This window comes from Pseudorasbora parva, chromosome 11, assembly GCF_024679245.1.
Source record: "Pseudorasbora parva isolate DD20220531a chromosome 11, ASM2467924v1, whole genome shotgun sequence".
In the NCBI taxonomy this organism is placed as follows: Eukaryota; Metazoa; Chordata; class Actinopteri; order Cypriniformes; family Gobionidae; genus Pseudorasbora; species Pseudorasbora parva.
In genome coordinates this window covers 20,437,553-20,454,733 of record NC_090182.1, presented here as the reverse complement: position 1 = coordinate 20,454,733, position 17,181 = coordinate 20,437,553, and the positions used below count along the sequence as shown (strand labels likewise).

At 39.0% G+C, this 17,181-nt stretch overlaps 1 protein-coding gene across 4 annotated transcripts in view; it reads right to left on the bottom strand.

Annotated features, from left to right (window-relative positions):
* Positions 1-17,181, bottom strand: part of pcdh19 (protocadherin 19) — a 61,699-nt gene that overhangs the window by 23,946 nt on the left and 20,572 nt on the right. For all 4 annotated transcript variants that reach the window (XM_067457368.1, XM_067457369.1, XM_067457365.1 and 1 more), the window contains exons 3-4: positions 6,890-6,948; positions 4,053-4,225 (exon numbers count right to left, since the gene is read on the bottom strand). In XM_067457368.1, coding sequence (XP_067313469.1) covers positions 4,053-4,225; positions 6,890-6,948 — 232 coding nt within the window. The remainder of the gene's footprint in view (positions 1-4,052; positions 4,226-6,889; positions 6,949-17,181) is intronic.

Sequence of the window (17,181 nt, the reverse complement as noted above, 5' to 3'; positions counted from 1 at the left end):
CTTAATGGTGACTGTCATTTTGTCTGTTGGGACTGAGAACTCTACAAATAGCCTTCAACCAGACCTCTGGCCTAGAACAAACAAAATCACCAGTCAATCCTTAAAGGTTCTCATATTTGTTTGGCCCATATGGACCATAAATGCTCTTGAAGGAACGTGGAAAGTAAATGCAGCAGTATTTTCATGCTTATATGCCATTTCTATCAGGTACTATCATTCTCAAGAGTCTTTTGCTTGTAAACTAATGTATAATTCAACTCAGGGAAGGCATTAAACACAGAGGTTTACAGGGTTTGGTCAGCGACGTCCACGTCATAACCCATTCATCAACATTTCACTGAGCACTGGTCTTGAACACAATCATTAGTCTTGGCTCTTGACCACCACAACCCTGCTACAGTAGCATTAGCACCATCTCCCAGACGTTCCTGACAAGAACACACCATCTAACATGCCATTGAAGCTTCCATAAATTGCTGTAGTCTTGAAAGAAAAAGGAGTGCAAACTGCAGGAAATAGACATAGATCCTGGTAATAGAATAAAAAGGCTATGAAGGAAGCACCCCTGAGGAAGTTTGTGTATTGTTTACTATTAAGAGACTACAGTCCTAAGAGGGCTTTTTCCCCCTGTTCTCACACTACGTCTCACAATAGAAGAGAAGTTGGGGAGGAGCAATTTTAAATCAGAGGTAACACTGTGTCCCTGGTGCAAACGTTAACTTTTCAAAGAGCTGTGTGAATCATAAACATTTACACTGCTTGGGAGCCTGGGGAACGAGACAGGAGGGAGCTTACTATCCCTCAACTTCCTGCCTCTGTTTGTTTCCAGGAAGAATGAGGGGGAAAAAACATAAAAACAAAAGCAAAAAGGGGAAACAAAGGAGCGTCTTTATATCCAGACTCTCTGTTTATGTCCTTTGGCAATTGCAGTTTAAACTTGTTACACTGTACTAGAACAGTTAAGGGTTAGATCAGAGGTATTCCCACTACAATCTCTTTATGCCTTAGTGTCTTGGTGAATGAGTGTGTCTATTTCCTAGCTGGAAATTCAGCCTCAGGTTGGTTTTTGGTGAATCTGCGATTGTCTAATTTTATTACACTTAACTCTTGAACCTTTTGTGATACAAAATAAGGTAAAAGAGCAACTAAACCTGAGGATCTATTAGAACTTGTAGCAAACAGTCCACCTGACGTTTGGGCCGGGCTTTTAATTTTAAGTTTTAAATTAAGAGATTAAAGGTTTTTTTTTAGTTAGCGACTCAGCAAGCACACTTTAGCAACATAATAAAGTGCAACCGCCTACTTTTTTAGTAGCCTTGGTTCCAGATGTAATTTCCCATAGGAATTTTAGAGTTATAAGCCATGAACTAAACCAATGAGCTATAAAGGTGAATTACAAAACAGCAAACTTTGGGGAGAAAAAATTACGATGGTAAAACAACTACAATCCCATGAGGTATAGCAAATGTTTGTTGGTTTGTTTTTACATTCATGGCTAATGTAGTTTTCCAAAAGGAATTTCGCTGTTAAAGCCCCCTAAAGCTTTTAGTATGAATATGTAAGCCTTAAGGTTATTCTAATTCGGGAGATAAGCATTCAAAACTTAGTCTCTCACTTCCGCTAAAATGGATTACAGATTTTTATGACATCACAGCTTCTCATCACATCTACCAAATCAAATGTTCTCTAGAATCTGAAGTGTCCCGACCCCTAAATAGATGCTGAAGTTGCGGCTGAAATCGGTCACTTGCTCATACATGTACTATTTTCTACATGGTGGGGAAAGGGAACATTCTACTATATAGGGGAAAGGGAACGATTCAGATAGTGTAAAAATGATTTCCGTTGATGCGAATGAAGTCTGATTTCAAGTTAGTTTCAGGCGCACCAGATCATATGTGCGAGTCGGCGCAGGCCACAAAACATATCGGACCCGTTGGAATTCAGGTACGACTCCAGTAATCAAACTGTGATATAAAGAAATGCTATTGGACATTTTTTTTAAAAGGGGCTGAGCTGTCTGATATTTCCCGCCCCATCTTCCTGTTCACGGGGATATTCAACACATTGAATAAAGCTGCATGTTTCAAGGCACTTCAGTGGGCCTTTAAACATGGTTATTTAAGTTTTTTTTTTTTAAAGTTTAAATAATCTGAGTTGATGGTTTTAACAAAAACAGAAAATGACAGGGATTTTTATTTTGAACAGTTGGACTCTAGAAGACTGGAGAGATTGTAATGGTGGATGAATTCCATTATTTTTCTGCATATCTAATGTCCAAGGTCATTTCAGTTTGTGATACATCTCCTTTAGACTTTTAAAGGACTTGAATGAGAGCTGTCTGTTCACTGCATTGCTTTTCATTGCGGTAAAGGGGCCTGTAGCTGCTGCAGAATAATATGATTGAAGACGTGCCTAAAAATGGCATTAGTATTTGATACTTGTCACCGTCTAATGGCTTTGGTTAAAACAAAAACCGATGACAGCGACGTTGAAGTGCTTACTCATTTTGCTTATCTGCTATCCTTTATTTTCAATGTTTGCTTGCTCATGAGCAGATAAGAGCTTTGCTAATGATAAAATGGCTGACCTGGAAAAGCTTCATCTATTTGAAATGTTCTCTGTTTACATTTTCTAATTGTGTCCAATTATGTAAGTGCCGAGCTGGAGGGTATGTCAGAGTGCATTTTATGAGTCCGTTGCTGTATATGCATTCCTCTATGCATATCTACAACAGCTTAAATTGTAGTCATGAGACTTACTAATTGTTCATTACATGTTGACAGGAAGTTGGCAGTGCAAGAAATTCAGAAAGATCTCCATCATGGAAACCTAGAGGCTTGTAATTCCTCTCAGCGGCAGACAACACATGGATGCCACAGCCAGCCCAGCAACACTCAAACAAATCTGCTGATGGATCCAACGTGTTCACATATACATGTTAAATGGGAGAATGTATCTTCCCTCCGATTGCCATGTAGCCATACATCGTGTGATTCATCTGGAGTATAAATCAGTTAATTAGCCTTCTGGAATTAGCCATACAGCACACGATCTGGACCAAATGAGATCTTAATTGGTACACCTGCCAATTCTACATAATTCAGGTTCCTGCTTTACAGAGTGGGAAAAACACAATGAGGAAGAACAAGCTGAATTATTTTATAGCCGTTAACTTTCTATTCTCATCCTTAGCTCTCTTATTAGGCTCTTCTTCTCTAAGCAATACACCGAGATCTGTAAGCAGCAGTACTATGAGTCAGACACAGCCAGGCTTGACTTAGAGCGTCGCATGCAAGCCACAATGCCTCACGATCTTTAATCTCCGATCTGAGTGACCATCCTGCCAATTTTAATGACCTCATCTTCCTTAGAAATGCTCTTTATTTCTACTCTTTTTCTATTCAGCAAATGTCAAGCTCTCATTGTAATTTAGAATGTTGGTTGACTAATTTCCGTCCGACAAGAATAGTTTTCCGCTGGAGGTATTCAATTGTTCTAAATTACATAGATCAAAGGCTGATTGCGCATAACAACACAAAACAATCGGTGCAATAAAACAATTTGGAGCCCTCTTTTGGTCTTCTCCGCGCTTTGATCCTCAGCAGCGCTGCCACTCGTCGCTCTGTAACTTTGTAGCATTGAGTGGCAGTAGCTGAGAGTGAACATGACCTCCTACTGACTCCTGCCATCATACCGGATGTCTTTAACGGCAGTCAGAGAGGAAAAAAAAGAAACATCAACATTAATTCCCTGCTAAATGATCCGCGTGAATTATGCATGAGGAGACTGCGTGATATGTAGATTTCCACCTTCAACCTTTGTCAGCCTAATTGCTGCCATTTAGGTCTGGATCTGAAGTGTTGCAGTCGACTGCAGACGTGGCTCACATCCGTCAATAATGTTCCCCGGGCTTGTATCAAAGACTCCAGGAAGAGAAGTGCTGCCTGTGCATTAGCAAGGCGCCTCAAGGCCAACTATGCATGCGAAGCTAAGTCTTGATTTTTTTTCTCCCTATATGCTTTCAGCCAGTCAAGATCTTTCTGTCTTACCTTGGTCATGTAGCTGCGAGTTGTTGGGGGGTATGGTCATATTCAGTACGTCGTTGACAGCCGTGTCAGCGTAGTGCCCTCTCTGAACATCATGTTCGCTGTCGGTTTGGTCGCTCTCCTCGTGCCCACTGTCTTTCAGACTGTTTCCTTCCATGTCCTTGAATGTTGACGTGCTACAGCCAGGTGAAGGAGAAAAGACGAGAAATAAGGATAGTGTTATTTATCTGTCAACTTTGGTTTCATCATTCTCTCTCTCTTCACCCCACACTACCTCAATTTAGCTTCTAGCCACTCAGACAGTGTAGCTGCAAAGAGGTGTTTTTTGTCAAATTCTTATATGGTGAGATAAAAGATCGGAGGTCAATGGCCTGCACTCACTGGCTGTGTAGAGCTTTTTTGTGTTACTTCGGTCAAAGTTCCTACATTTTCTATAGACAATTTCAGAAATACGTCTTGTGTATCTGTTGATTGCAAAGGCATTTATGGGATAGTTGACCCAAAAATGAAAACTCTGTCATCATTTACTCAACCTTATGTCAGACTCTCAAGCACTGGCTTTCTCTTGTCTATGTAACACAAAATGTGATGATGAAAGCTCTCTAATGAAAGTGAATGAGCAAAAATCAATTTTGACAGGGTTTTTGACAATTTTCATAAAAATGTAATAGCCCATAGAATATTTTGTTTTTTGAATATGTGTATGCAATATATCAAAATAAATACCTTAACCCTAACTCTTCTCTTAAACAAAACAACAACAACAACAACAAAAACCTTTTATTCTAGCTTCATGCATTCCTTTTTTATCAACACTTGAATTGAATAATAAAAGTTTAATAAGTTTAATAATAAAAGCAACATTTTGAACAAAAAGCTGAGAAAATCACATTTTTGTGAAATACTGTATCCAGATCAGATTCAGAGCAGCGATGATCAAACACAGATGTAGATCGAGTAGATTGAGTCCATCAACACTCCTAATGCTTGCACAGACCTATTGCTAAGCCTGGAGCTAAAGCTCAAGCTGTTTAATGATGATGATCACGTTATTTTACATATGTATATGATTACATACGATCGCTTGTTTTACTGCATCTTTTTTTGATCAGGAGATTCAGTACTCATTCGGAAGATGCGTAATAGCGCCCCCTAGCGTCTGACAGTGAAAACAAGGAAAATTCCGCTTTTGTCCGGGAAGCGTTTTCTCACAAATAACAGAAAATTTCGTGCTTGGCGGGGAAAGAGTTAACCAAGATTAATATAGTGTAACAGGTAATTAACTAATGGACCTGGGGCGCGAGGTATAAAAACAGAACTATCTCTATTGTTTTACTGAATAATTGTTTTGATATATATATATATATATATTTTTAAACAGCATAGACATAAATATCCTGTATAAAACCCTTCACACAAGATGAACCACGTAAACATAAACCCCTGGAAGTTTTAAGGAAAGAGGTTAAATAATCTGAGCAAACTGTGCTTTCGCTATTTACCTACATTCAAATACTTGAAAGAGGGAGAGGGGTAAAAAAAACAATTGACAGCTGCAGTGCACAAGCCTGATTTCCCTTAATTTGGTAGTTAGCCCAGTGGAACACGTTTAGCTTCTGTAGCAACGGCAAGGATCAGAAATGCATGCATACACATATCCACACTGACATACATAGACAAAAGCATCTTTGCATCCTCTTCTAAAGAGAACGAGAAGAGGGAGAGGGGAATTCTAGCAATGTCACTGCAATGGTGGTAGTGCAGCCTCTGATTTTATCAGACTAATTGCACCTGTCCCAGTCTGTGCGCCCACAGGCTCCTGAGGGGATTTCTTTGTAGTGTCGCAGAGCCAAAGAGCCGACACTTGAATACTCTTTGTTTATGTAAACATAGGCAGTGCTTTTTTCAGAAGATAAAATTGCTGTAATTGGTTTAAAAAATGCGGTACTGAGGTACACCTGAATGTTCTTTTGCTCCAGGTAAGACAGACATTACAGTCCCTGTGCACATTCGTAGCAGCCAGGGCCCCAGGCTGCTGAGGACCTTCATTAGGGACGTCTGCATGCCAGTGCTCCATGCCAGGCAATAGCTGGCCAAGTCCTGCCAGTACAAAGGATCTATTGTCCTAGCTCCTTTCTTCCACAATGCGAACAAAAACGTTACCTTTTCCTTATCTCTGTGGCCTTACAAAGCCCTCCTTGTGTGCACTGAGTAAGAATCCCCTGGAATTCCAGGATTAAAATGCATGTAGATTTAGCTATCTGATTAACATCTACACAGATGTAGCTTAACCGCCTAGGCCTCCTCCGCTCTGGGCTAGAGCTTTAATATTCTCTAACATGTAATATGTATACACGTTTGCAGGGATTTGATGTAATTATTCATATTAGGAAAAAAGAAGAAATACTTGATGAGGATGTGCTTAATCACTTATAATACTGAATTATTAAAGCTTAACACTGGCCATTTATAAACCTTTTGAGCATTAATATCTTGCCTACGGTATGTAAGACGTTATTTTTTGGTTATTTTTAATAAAAAAATGGCATCTTAAAAGGGCCATCTCATTTTAAAAAGAGTATTGTACTAATTGCACGGCCATCCATTGAAATGAATATGCAAACACATCTCATTCCAAAATATCTGACATTTGGTACATCCAGTCAATGTGAGAAAAAGCAGAATGTATACTATATTACTTGTATTGCTCTTTGCACATGCAAATCGAGTGTTTAGCATAATACAAAAGAATATGACAAAAAACAGCGATGATCTGGCTGCTTTAAGAACGCAACAAAATAAGTGAGATAAGTTCATCTGATTGTTTTATAAAGACATACCTTTTAATTAGGTGTGCTCTGCTGTTTACATAACTGGAGTCAATGGAATAATTCTCCGTCTGGGGGAAAGAGACAGAATTAAAGAGGGAGAGAGAAAGAGAAAGAAAGAGAGAGAGAACAAAAATGAATTTAATTATGCAGCAACCAAAATAATGTCACCAGTAATTGCCTTTCAATATAAATGTTATTTTACACAAAGACTCTAGTTAGCTGCCTGGGCTTTCAAAGGCAAACTCCCCCATTCTCTTTCTAAGCACATGTGGCCTGTTCTGCTGCAGTGAGTCTGCTCCTGTCGTCACTCCTCCAGCCTCCCCCACCCACAAAACCATCCTTAGTCAGACCACGCTCTTCAAAATGTCATTAAGCCAGACTGGGGAATAGAGGAGGGGTTGGGGGTTAGATAAAAAAGTTTCCTCTCTTCCTCTCTTCGAGCGCTGCTTTTCCTCACAACACTTTTGAGGATGCTAATGTGGAAATATCAAAGAAATAAACGGAGGGAGGAAATTAAGAGCATGCCAGGGGATTTTTTTTTTTTTACTTTGCGATTGCAGATGAAAAGGCCTCAATGATCTGCATTTGATGACTCTTTGACCCACATTGAGAAAGAGACTTCAGAGTCTTCTGGAAGGCAGCGCTTTATGAATACATGACTAGAAGAACACAGTGGAACTGGGTGTATATTTATCGGTATTCGCAGTATATTTGTGGTTGTATTGCTGGTGTTATGAAATTAAGCAACATCATGAATAATGCAAAGACTTTAATGCACTTCATATTTGGTCAATACACTTGTAAACAGCATGACTAATTTCACAATCCTATGACTTGCAGGAATTAGAGTGTGAAGACAGACATGTTCCTAAGTTTAATTAATTAATTTCTATAAATCGCTTTAAACTGTTAATTTCAGTGAATCAAAACTTTAGATTCAACGAAACATTTGCATGGTCAATAAGTCTCCATATGTCATTTGTCATATTTAAAGTGTTAGCATAAAAATATATGCAGCTTAATATCGATGTAAATCACTGTTTCTTAATTGGTGCATAGAATGATAAATATTATGTTAATTTAGTAGAAACACTGGCTGCTTTCCTTTTCAATTTAACATTTTGAATCTAAATAGCTATTATAGATGCATGTATTTTCCATGGTAATAAATCTGCCTCTCCGATTCAACTTCAGCTGATTCAAAACCGAGATATTCAGTGTGTTGCTTCCAGGGGTATGTCTAGCCATCAGCCCCTCTGACAACAGCAGTCACCCAGACGATAAGAAGGTTAATGCAGACAGTGCAACAAGACCAATGATTATGCCGCCAGCCAGGGACCTCCAGACTAGCTGCTGGGAGACAGATACAAGCTATCATAATCATAGACAGAATAACTCTGCATAAAGATCTATGATCCCAAACAAATGGCCATTTCCTTCATCAGTGTATATTCACCACTTATTAGGAGATCCATACAGCACAAGATGTGCATGTCAACAAATGAAAACGCATATGATTTTGAGTTGTCATGTATCTTTTTGTTAATTATATATGTAAGAAAAATGTCTCCTTAGAGGCCTGTTAAATATATTTAAATATTGAATAACTGTATTTTGTTTGTTTTTTCCTAGAGAAATAATGCTCACCACAGTTCACCCCAGACCTTCTTCCATCTCCAGTCAATGCTGCTGCTTACTGTCTCACCTTCACTCTTCTTAATTACCCCACGCATGATAATATTTTAATTACAAGTGACGGCTGACCAGGTGTCTAATTGAGATGTTTGGGCTGGTGAAATCTGAACCCACTGAAGGTTAACCATTCTCTTTAATGTGTATGTAAGGGGTGGGTGCGGGTGTATATTATTCTTGCATGTGTGGATGTTTGCTGTTTCTAATTAAACCTTAAGTCATCGTAATCAAGGAGATAATTTGTAAAAAGACATTTTAATTAACATTATATTAGCAGACCTCAATTTTGGAACATGCACTTGTTCTCGTTGCAGCTCACAAGGTAGTTGTTTGCCTCGTTGTTCCTGTCCGGCTTGACTCCATTAATTTAAAAGTAATAGGCATGAGCAATTACTTTTAAATTTTTAAATAATTCACTAATGGATCATGATAATTAGTAAGCTTCCCCCAAAAAGGATACCAATCGTATACTGCAAGGTTTATATATATATATATATATATATATATATATATATATATATATATATATATATATATATATAATATATATATATATATATTTTTTTTTTAAATAAATATATATATATATATATATATATATATATATATATATATATATATATATATATAATATTAGCTTTTTTATAGCACCTGTGCTCTACTTTAGTCCCTGTGAAAACTCATTACACAGCCTTTCCATCTCTACAGACGTCCACAAAAAGACTAATGAATAGCAATGGACTGAGTAACAAGGGGAAAGCTTCATTAAAAAAGACAGTACACAAATTTCCAAATGGTGTGCCTCTGTGGCTGGCCCATAATTGGTTCTGAGCGGCGTTATCCAGATCGCTGCTGGGAGAGCGAGAGGCCTTCTTCCTTGTATATCTACACATACGAAGCTATGCTTTCACTCTCCTCGGCCACGGCACTTAAAACAAATGAGAGCACTGTTGAAACGCAGTTACACTACACGGATCACTAACCCTTTTACGAGAAGAGTCGCTATCGATGATGCAGACTCCGTCATCTCAGCAGATTTCCTTCTGTTGACATTTTGATCTCTCCGCTTATATCAGAGTGGGCTAATTGGAGTAATAGCTTCAGTTATGCAAATGCAGCTGCTGTTCCATAGAGACATATCACTGCTGAAGATTACAAAATACGCTTTAGTACTGTATTCAAGCAGATATCAACACGTTCTTTGAAGAATGTGATAAGTGCCATTATTCCACAACAAAAGCAACTATTGATGTGTGGTGATAATTCACTAATGGATCATGATAATTAGTAAGCTTCCCCCAAAAAGGGATATCAATCGTATACCGCAATGTTCTTGTTTTTCATTAATTCAGGTTGATGGCCAGAGGGCATTTAAGAGGCGCCCTTGGCCCTTAGAGGTCTTTATGCCAGAGAGCTTCCATGCATTAGCGCCAATATTCCTGTAAAGTAATGTACTGTATGCCTACACCGCTGACCGCCATCAAATCATAAGGACTATCAATATTTCTTTCACAGAGGTTGGGTTTCAGGCTCAGAGATGAGGGCTGCTTAAACTACAGACGAGCTGCCACAAATGGCTACTTAATCAGGTTCTACAATGTGTTGTTATGATCCGAGCGGCCCCAGTTTGGCGGCCAGTGTCACCCTATCCCCGTAATTATTGTTGTGTTTCTTCCCACATACTTAAGGGTCCGGCGGGGCATATCGCACCCTAAGAGCTCTGTGAGTGAAGGTGGAAAGGCCGGAGAGGAAAGTAATGGAAAGGGGGTGGAAAACGAGACCTTCGGAGCACTAGGCAACACCCTAACCTTTTTTTTTTTCCTCTCTCTCTTTTTCTCTCCAACCTGCGTCCTCTAACCCCAACCGAACTCTTCCAACTTCAGCTAGTGGAGAGGAAAAGCAATCTCCTCGCTTAGTTGCTGCTGTGAGATTTGATTTGCCTTCTTCCCAGCGTGACAATTGGTTCCGTAGTCCGGATGCGAGAGCGTTCATTGTACTGGGGCCAGATGCAACGAGCAAGCGGAGCAGGGGTTCTTCAGGTAGCAAAGAAATGGGGGAGGGGAGGAGAGGGGAGGCGGGGGGTCATACTTGTCACACCTCTGCTGCAATTTATGTATTATCTCTTCTGAGACTGATACATCAGCCTGTACTTGCATTTACACATGCAAATTATGCACTAATTCAAACTGCGCGCTAGAACAGCAATTAATAATTATCAGACTGTACCCTTGTTTTCACCACCGTAGATAAACTGCCTATTAAATCTGATTTGAATTCATTTCAGGATACAAAACTAGTTAAATTAAAGCTCAAATCATTTTCTTTTTCATTTTAGGGAGTGGTTGGGGACAACAACATCAAAAAAACGTCTTGAAGATCAAGCAGGTCCCTTTTTCTTCTTTCTTACTCCACTAAAGTTCAATGCTCCTAATATGTCACAGACAGAGTTGGAAAAGCATATTCTTACTGCACGTTCACAGAATACCAAATGCTGTGGCTAAATAAAATTATTTATATATATAATATTAAAAAAAAGCAATATGTATTACATGAACTTAAAAAGCAATAGGAAAGACCTCAATTAAAATAAACCCGTTCCATTAACTCATTTTAATAGCAGTTTGGTGCTCGTTGTTATTTGGAAGCCGACTCTTCAGTCATGTTAAGGCTGATTTACACAGTCCCCAGAGAGTTGGGAGGAAATCGGTACTCATAATGAGCCCTGTTGTTTATTTACCTTCATCCACAAAGAGCTTACCGAGGAGAGGTTATCATGAGGCAAAGGCAGGTAGTGCATAGCTATTTTCTTGTTTAAAAAAAAAAAACGGCAAAACTGGAGACAGGCTTTGTTGAGCAGGGCTTAGTGATAGGAGCAGAAATGAGCCTGTAGCAAGGGTGGCATTTTCCACAGAGGCTTAGGAGATATCTGTATGTCTACAAATGTAGTGCTGCAGTAAGGCTGCAGAGAAATTACGTGTGTGCTGCTTGACTGTGTGAATGAAGCAGGGGAGTCTCACACCCACCAGCATATTGAAAGCCAATCTCAATATGGAGTCGCTCTGCACAGACATCACACACTCTTCCTTTTTACTTATATGACATGTAGGCCTTCCTTTACCTTTACTTTTATTTTCATTGTTTTCTTGCCTCCTATTCTCTTGAGGCCTTTTCCTTTCACCCTACTCTCTTTTCGGTGGGTCTGCAGCATCTCTAAGTCGCTTGTCTCGTCTCAATGTGGCACCCGTGACGACAGGAACGGACCACCTCGGTTTCATCTTCTCACCTGGTAGGAGTGGATTTATCCTTCCTTCCCCAGCTCAGAGAAACACAGCGCTCCTCAGCCTGGTGTTAGGTTGCCAACCCCTGATTATAGAATTTCCCATAGATCCTCTGCCATCTGCTAGATTATAGATTTCCCCCCGTCTCTTCCAGACCGTGTGAGCCCTAGGGGAGGCTCGACAGTATAAAGGGAGGTGAAGGAGCGCCTCAGGCTCGCCCTGGTATCAGGATGAGATTACGTTTTCTATTTCTGCCTCTTCGGCAGGAACCGTGATGAATATGAGGACTTGTTGACGTTTAATAGCAGCCGGCTACCTACAAACACAAATTATAATGAATCAATCGCCACAGGAGCCCATGTGACAAATAAGCTGCCATATCCTCGAGATCATTCCACTTCATCACCTGTCAATTCACAGTCAACTCAGTTAGGCCCATTGCAAATCCATCTTATTATGAGAGGGAGCCATTTTCGAGGATTAACGCTTTTGGAGCTTTAAACTGGCTGTGTTTTTGTTCAAATAAAAAACAAAACACCCATTCAGTCCAATATGATTTGTATTTTCAAGTAAATAAAAATACATAAAGGAATAATTTTTTAGTCGGTATCCTGCGGTAACCTTTGTATATGCTGCTTTGCATTATTCCAATAGCTAAAGCAGAGCTCCATGGGGACGAAACAGTCTGTTACAAATGAGTAAACACAATACGCTTGCCTACCTCATTCATTCACCGCTGCTTATCCTGAGAAGTGTAGTAGATATATTTCCTTTTAGGAAACAATCACAAAGCTCTCATAAACAACCAAACCAGAAATTGGTATTTCCCAAAACAAACAGCTGCACTCTTAACAGAGAAGGGAAAAAGAAAATGCCCTTCAGTTTGATCCTGTTAAAGACCCAAACTACATGTGCTAAGGGCTATAGGCTCCATTCAGTTTGTGTGTGATTAATTATGCATACATTAATAGCAGCTATGTTAATAATTCATTAGGTCATCATTTGTCAGAATTCTCTGCCTTTTAGCATGACGAAAAGATTTAAATAACCTTTCCTATCATGCATATCTGAATTCATTGCAAGGAGGGTTATGCTGTGGTGTTATTTGCTAATGTTAGGCCGCATTCCTACCGTGACACTCCTTTCTTATGTACTGTGTGTGTGTGTGTGTGTGTTTGTGTGTGTATGTACTTTGATATTTTTCTTTTACAAGAAGACTTGGGTTGTTTGTTGTTGGCCTGTGGTGTTTGGGAATTGATCAGATACTCTGTCCACTATAAATAGCCCAGTGGACGTTACAATATCCTTCTCGACCCGCAGTGCGTGTCTGTGTGTGTTTCATAGATTCACAATCTGCTTGGATGTTTTACAGGAAGCAGACTGGTCATAATAGAAGAGAAGGCTTGTGTGTGGGGGGGTAGGGGGCTTGGCTTGGCTTGGCTTGGCTATCATATTGCATTTTCAAAGGACAATTTAGCTATAGAAACTAATGAAACTCAAATTGTTGCAACTGACAGAAGTCAGTCCTATGGGATGTTATTCTGAGTCAATGCTTGGGCTAAAGACATTCACTCCTTTCATTCAAAAGGCTCCTCACATCCATCTGGCGTCAACTGGGATGGAAAAGGATAGTCACTTGGATGATAGATAATAGCAGTATGTACAGACAAGTGTTGGTTCACTAGCCTTCAGATGAAAGGATGTAACATGCACAGGTGACTGACGTACAGAATTTGCCTTTAATTGTGTCTCTTAGATTTATTTAGGAAATCTGTCGTGAATGCATTACTGTTCAAAAGATTGTGGTTAGTAATTATTGTCTTCGAAAAAGAAGTATCTTATGCTCACCAAGGCTGCACTTATTTAATAATTTGAGTGAAATATCATAACCTAAAATAACTTTATTTTATTTCATTATACTTTAAAACGCAATTTATTCCTGTGATGGCAAAGCTGAATTTTCAGCATTATCACATTGACCTTGATTGATATTATATATTGATATATATATATTGAAAACAGTTGTGCTGCTTGGTATTTTTGTGAAAAGGATATATTTAATTCAGTATTTTTTTTAAATAACAGAATTCCACAGCAGGTAACACTTTATTTAAGATGAAATGGTTATATTGGTTTGCTCTGGATGGATGGATGGATGGATAGATAGATAGATAGATAGATAGATAGATAGATAGATATATAGATAGATAGATAGATAGATAGATAGATAGATAGATAGATAGATAGATAGATAGATAGATAGATAGATAGATAGATAGATAGATAGATAGATAGACAGATAGATAGACAGATAGATAGACAGATAGATAGATAGATAGATAGATAGATAGATAGATAGATAGATAGATAGATAGATAGATAGATAGATAGATAGATAGATAGATAGATAGATAGATAGATAGATAGATAGATAGATAGATAGATAGATAGATAACATGCCTATATTTCTTTTTTGCCTTTTATATTCACAGCTTAGGATGAATACCATTGAGCCATTTTACACCATAGTCATTCATCTTTCTGTTTCTCTCTTCCTCAGACACACTAGCTAAGACACACAGAGACTCATTTGGCGGGCGTGAGCGGATATGAGCGATGTGAACACCTTTACATCAGTGTAATATCCAGCACTGGGCTCCAGCACGGATTGCCGACTCATCCATTCTGGATGCTGCTCGTGTTATGAGTGTAAATCATATACCCTTTGATCCAAAATAATGACATATTATCTATAGGGGTATGTTCTCCCAAATATCTGTCAACGTACTGAGACGTCTAACAGACCATCCCACTCTCCCCCCACACTTTCATCTCATTTGCCTCCGCCGCCGGAAGCACGGCACCTTTTCACGATGACAAGGCACAAAAGCATCTTTCCAGGATTTTCTTTGTTTTCCTGTGGATGGAAATTTGCCGCAACTCATTACAGACTCTTAGCCTCCTCGGATATACTCCCCGTCTGTCTCTGCCTCAAGTGCACTTTCTCTTTCTCACTCTGTCTTTTCATCTCTCGCTTTTCCCCTTCTCTAAGATGGATTGAGCCAGCCTCCTTATTGACATCTCCTTATTGACATCCCTAACAGATGAGACGCGTGGAGATGCAATGTGCAAACAGGAAGCAGTGCGGTAGAATGCAGGTGGAACTTCATCATCTTTCACTAATCCCTCCAACTTTCCCCACTTATTCAAACAAACAATGTTTACCGCATACTTGGCTTCGGATCCAAGGCTCCAGAGCAACAGTGTAGCAGTTATCACATGGTCTAGATATTTTATATTGATGTTTAAATGGATGACAGATTCAAGCCTCCCTGTCTTTGCACTGTGTAGCAATGTAAAAGAATGCGAGGCACAACCTAATGTGTGGTTAGTTAACATGCATTGTTTAAAACTTTCTACATGTCAGGATGACAAAACTTTGTGTTTACACTAGTTGCCATAGCAACACAATATAGAGACAAAATTCCACCAAAATGTAAAAAAAAAAAAATCTTTGGAAGAAACATCTCTGTTTTTGTGTTTATTTTAAATAAGACAAATCTGATGTTGTTTTAATCTTATGTGTGATATAACAGTTGAGATCATTCTTTAATGCTGATCTAACAGCAGAAGACGCGAGCTGCGGTTTAAATCCCAGCTGAGCAGACGGGGTGCGTTGTAACACTGCATTACAATGAGCCCATATTAGAATACGCTATTATATTCTATACTTTTATGAAATCTTTTGAGAAACCATGAGAAAAGGGCAATTAATAACTGAGAGTCAATGATCAGAAATTATTCATTATTATTATGTTTTTAACGATGCTGTATTAGCGATGTGTTTGTTGTCAAACTCAATTACATCTTTTTAATGATTAGAAAATGCTGTTATTTTATTTTAAAAAGTGAATAATTGTATTTTATTGACAAAATATTTTAGTTTGTCTTGGGTATATTTTTTATTATATCAGGTTTTAAGCTGTCATTTGGTCAAGTTACAATGTGCCCCCTCACATATACCCCACCTATGGGGCATGTTGTCACATTTCACTTTTTTTTTCAGGGTAAATCAAGAAAAAAGTATACCCTGTATTAATGAAACAAAACCACATCATTTTACTAGAGATGTGGGAAATTAATTTGGGGAAAAATAAATACTCTGAACCCTAAATGGATTTACACAAACCGAGACAGTCAAAAGCATTAGGTTGTGCCACACTCTCCCCTAACTGTGGATATAATGAGGGCCTTTCAAAAATCATTTTTCACATTCAAATCAGCCACTTTTCTTTCTTTTTTTCTTTCAAAATTTTAAACAATATATGGCCTACTGACAATGCAACAAAGTCAAATTAATTTTGGCCAAATGACTGATTCGCCAGCCCTGCTAAGATAGCCCTGCTATCTTATTTTGATTAATTTTAGGAAAAAATAATCTGCTAAATAATGTATTTCTACTAAATTTGTATTAATTATTATTACTCAACATTATTAAGTGGCTACATTTTTGTAACAATATTTTTCTCAGTTTTTATAATAATAAAAAAAGCTGAATCACTATAATAAAAGACTGCCAAGATGCAAAAACCAAGTCCCGCCTTTCCTTCAAGCTTTTCCTGTCGCAGTTTGTGCCCTTTTGCACTTTTACCACCTAACTAAGCGCTGCTGGATTACAGACGTAGTAGTGGCTGGGCGCTCCCGCAATGCCCTAATGGACAGATGGGCGGATAAAAACTCCACTGTAATCATAACAAGCTTGACCCAATCAGTACAATTCATGATGCAATGCTATAAGAGTAGTTAGCACTCAGAATTAGGCACGCCGGACACATCTGCTTCCAATATTTGAAATGGCCTTTTTTAGCAGCTGTCAGCATTGGGATCGAGAGCGACGCTTTACCTTGCCACACATCAGTGGCTCATCTGAAGACCGATGAGCAGATGTTAATCAGGGTGCCGACAGTCTGCCATCACCACTCCACAACAACGTCTCCTCACGCTATTTGCTCCGTGCGTCACACAGGGGACTGCCGTCAGCTATGGGGCTAATTCAAGCATGCATTCCTTTGGATTTTCAATTAGCAATTTGCTTCAAAACCTTCTCCCCAACTGCACCACAACACTTATTTAACACCCTTCCCTACACTTCTTTAACACTGTACAAACAAATAAACCCACATATGCAGCAACACGCTTTACATGCATGCTGACAGGCTCACACCCTTGTTTTACATTCCCACATCCTGGGCCCAACCACATGTGTACGCACACACTCTCTCCTAAGTGGGCCAGTAGGGGTGCTGCTCTGCTCCAGCTCCCAGAGAGATT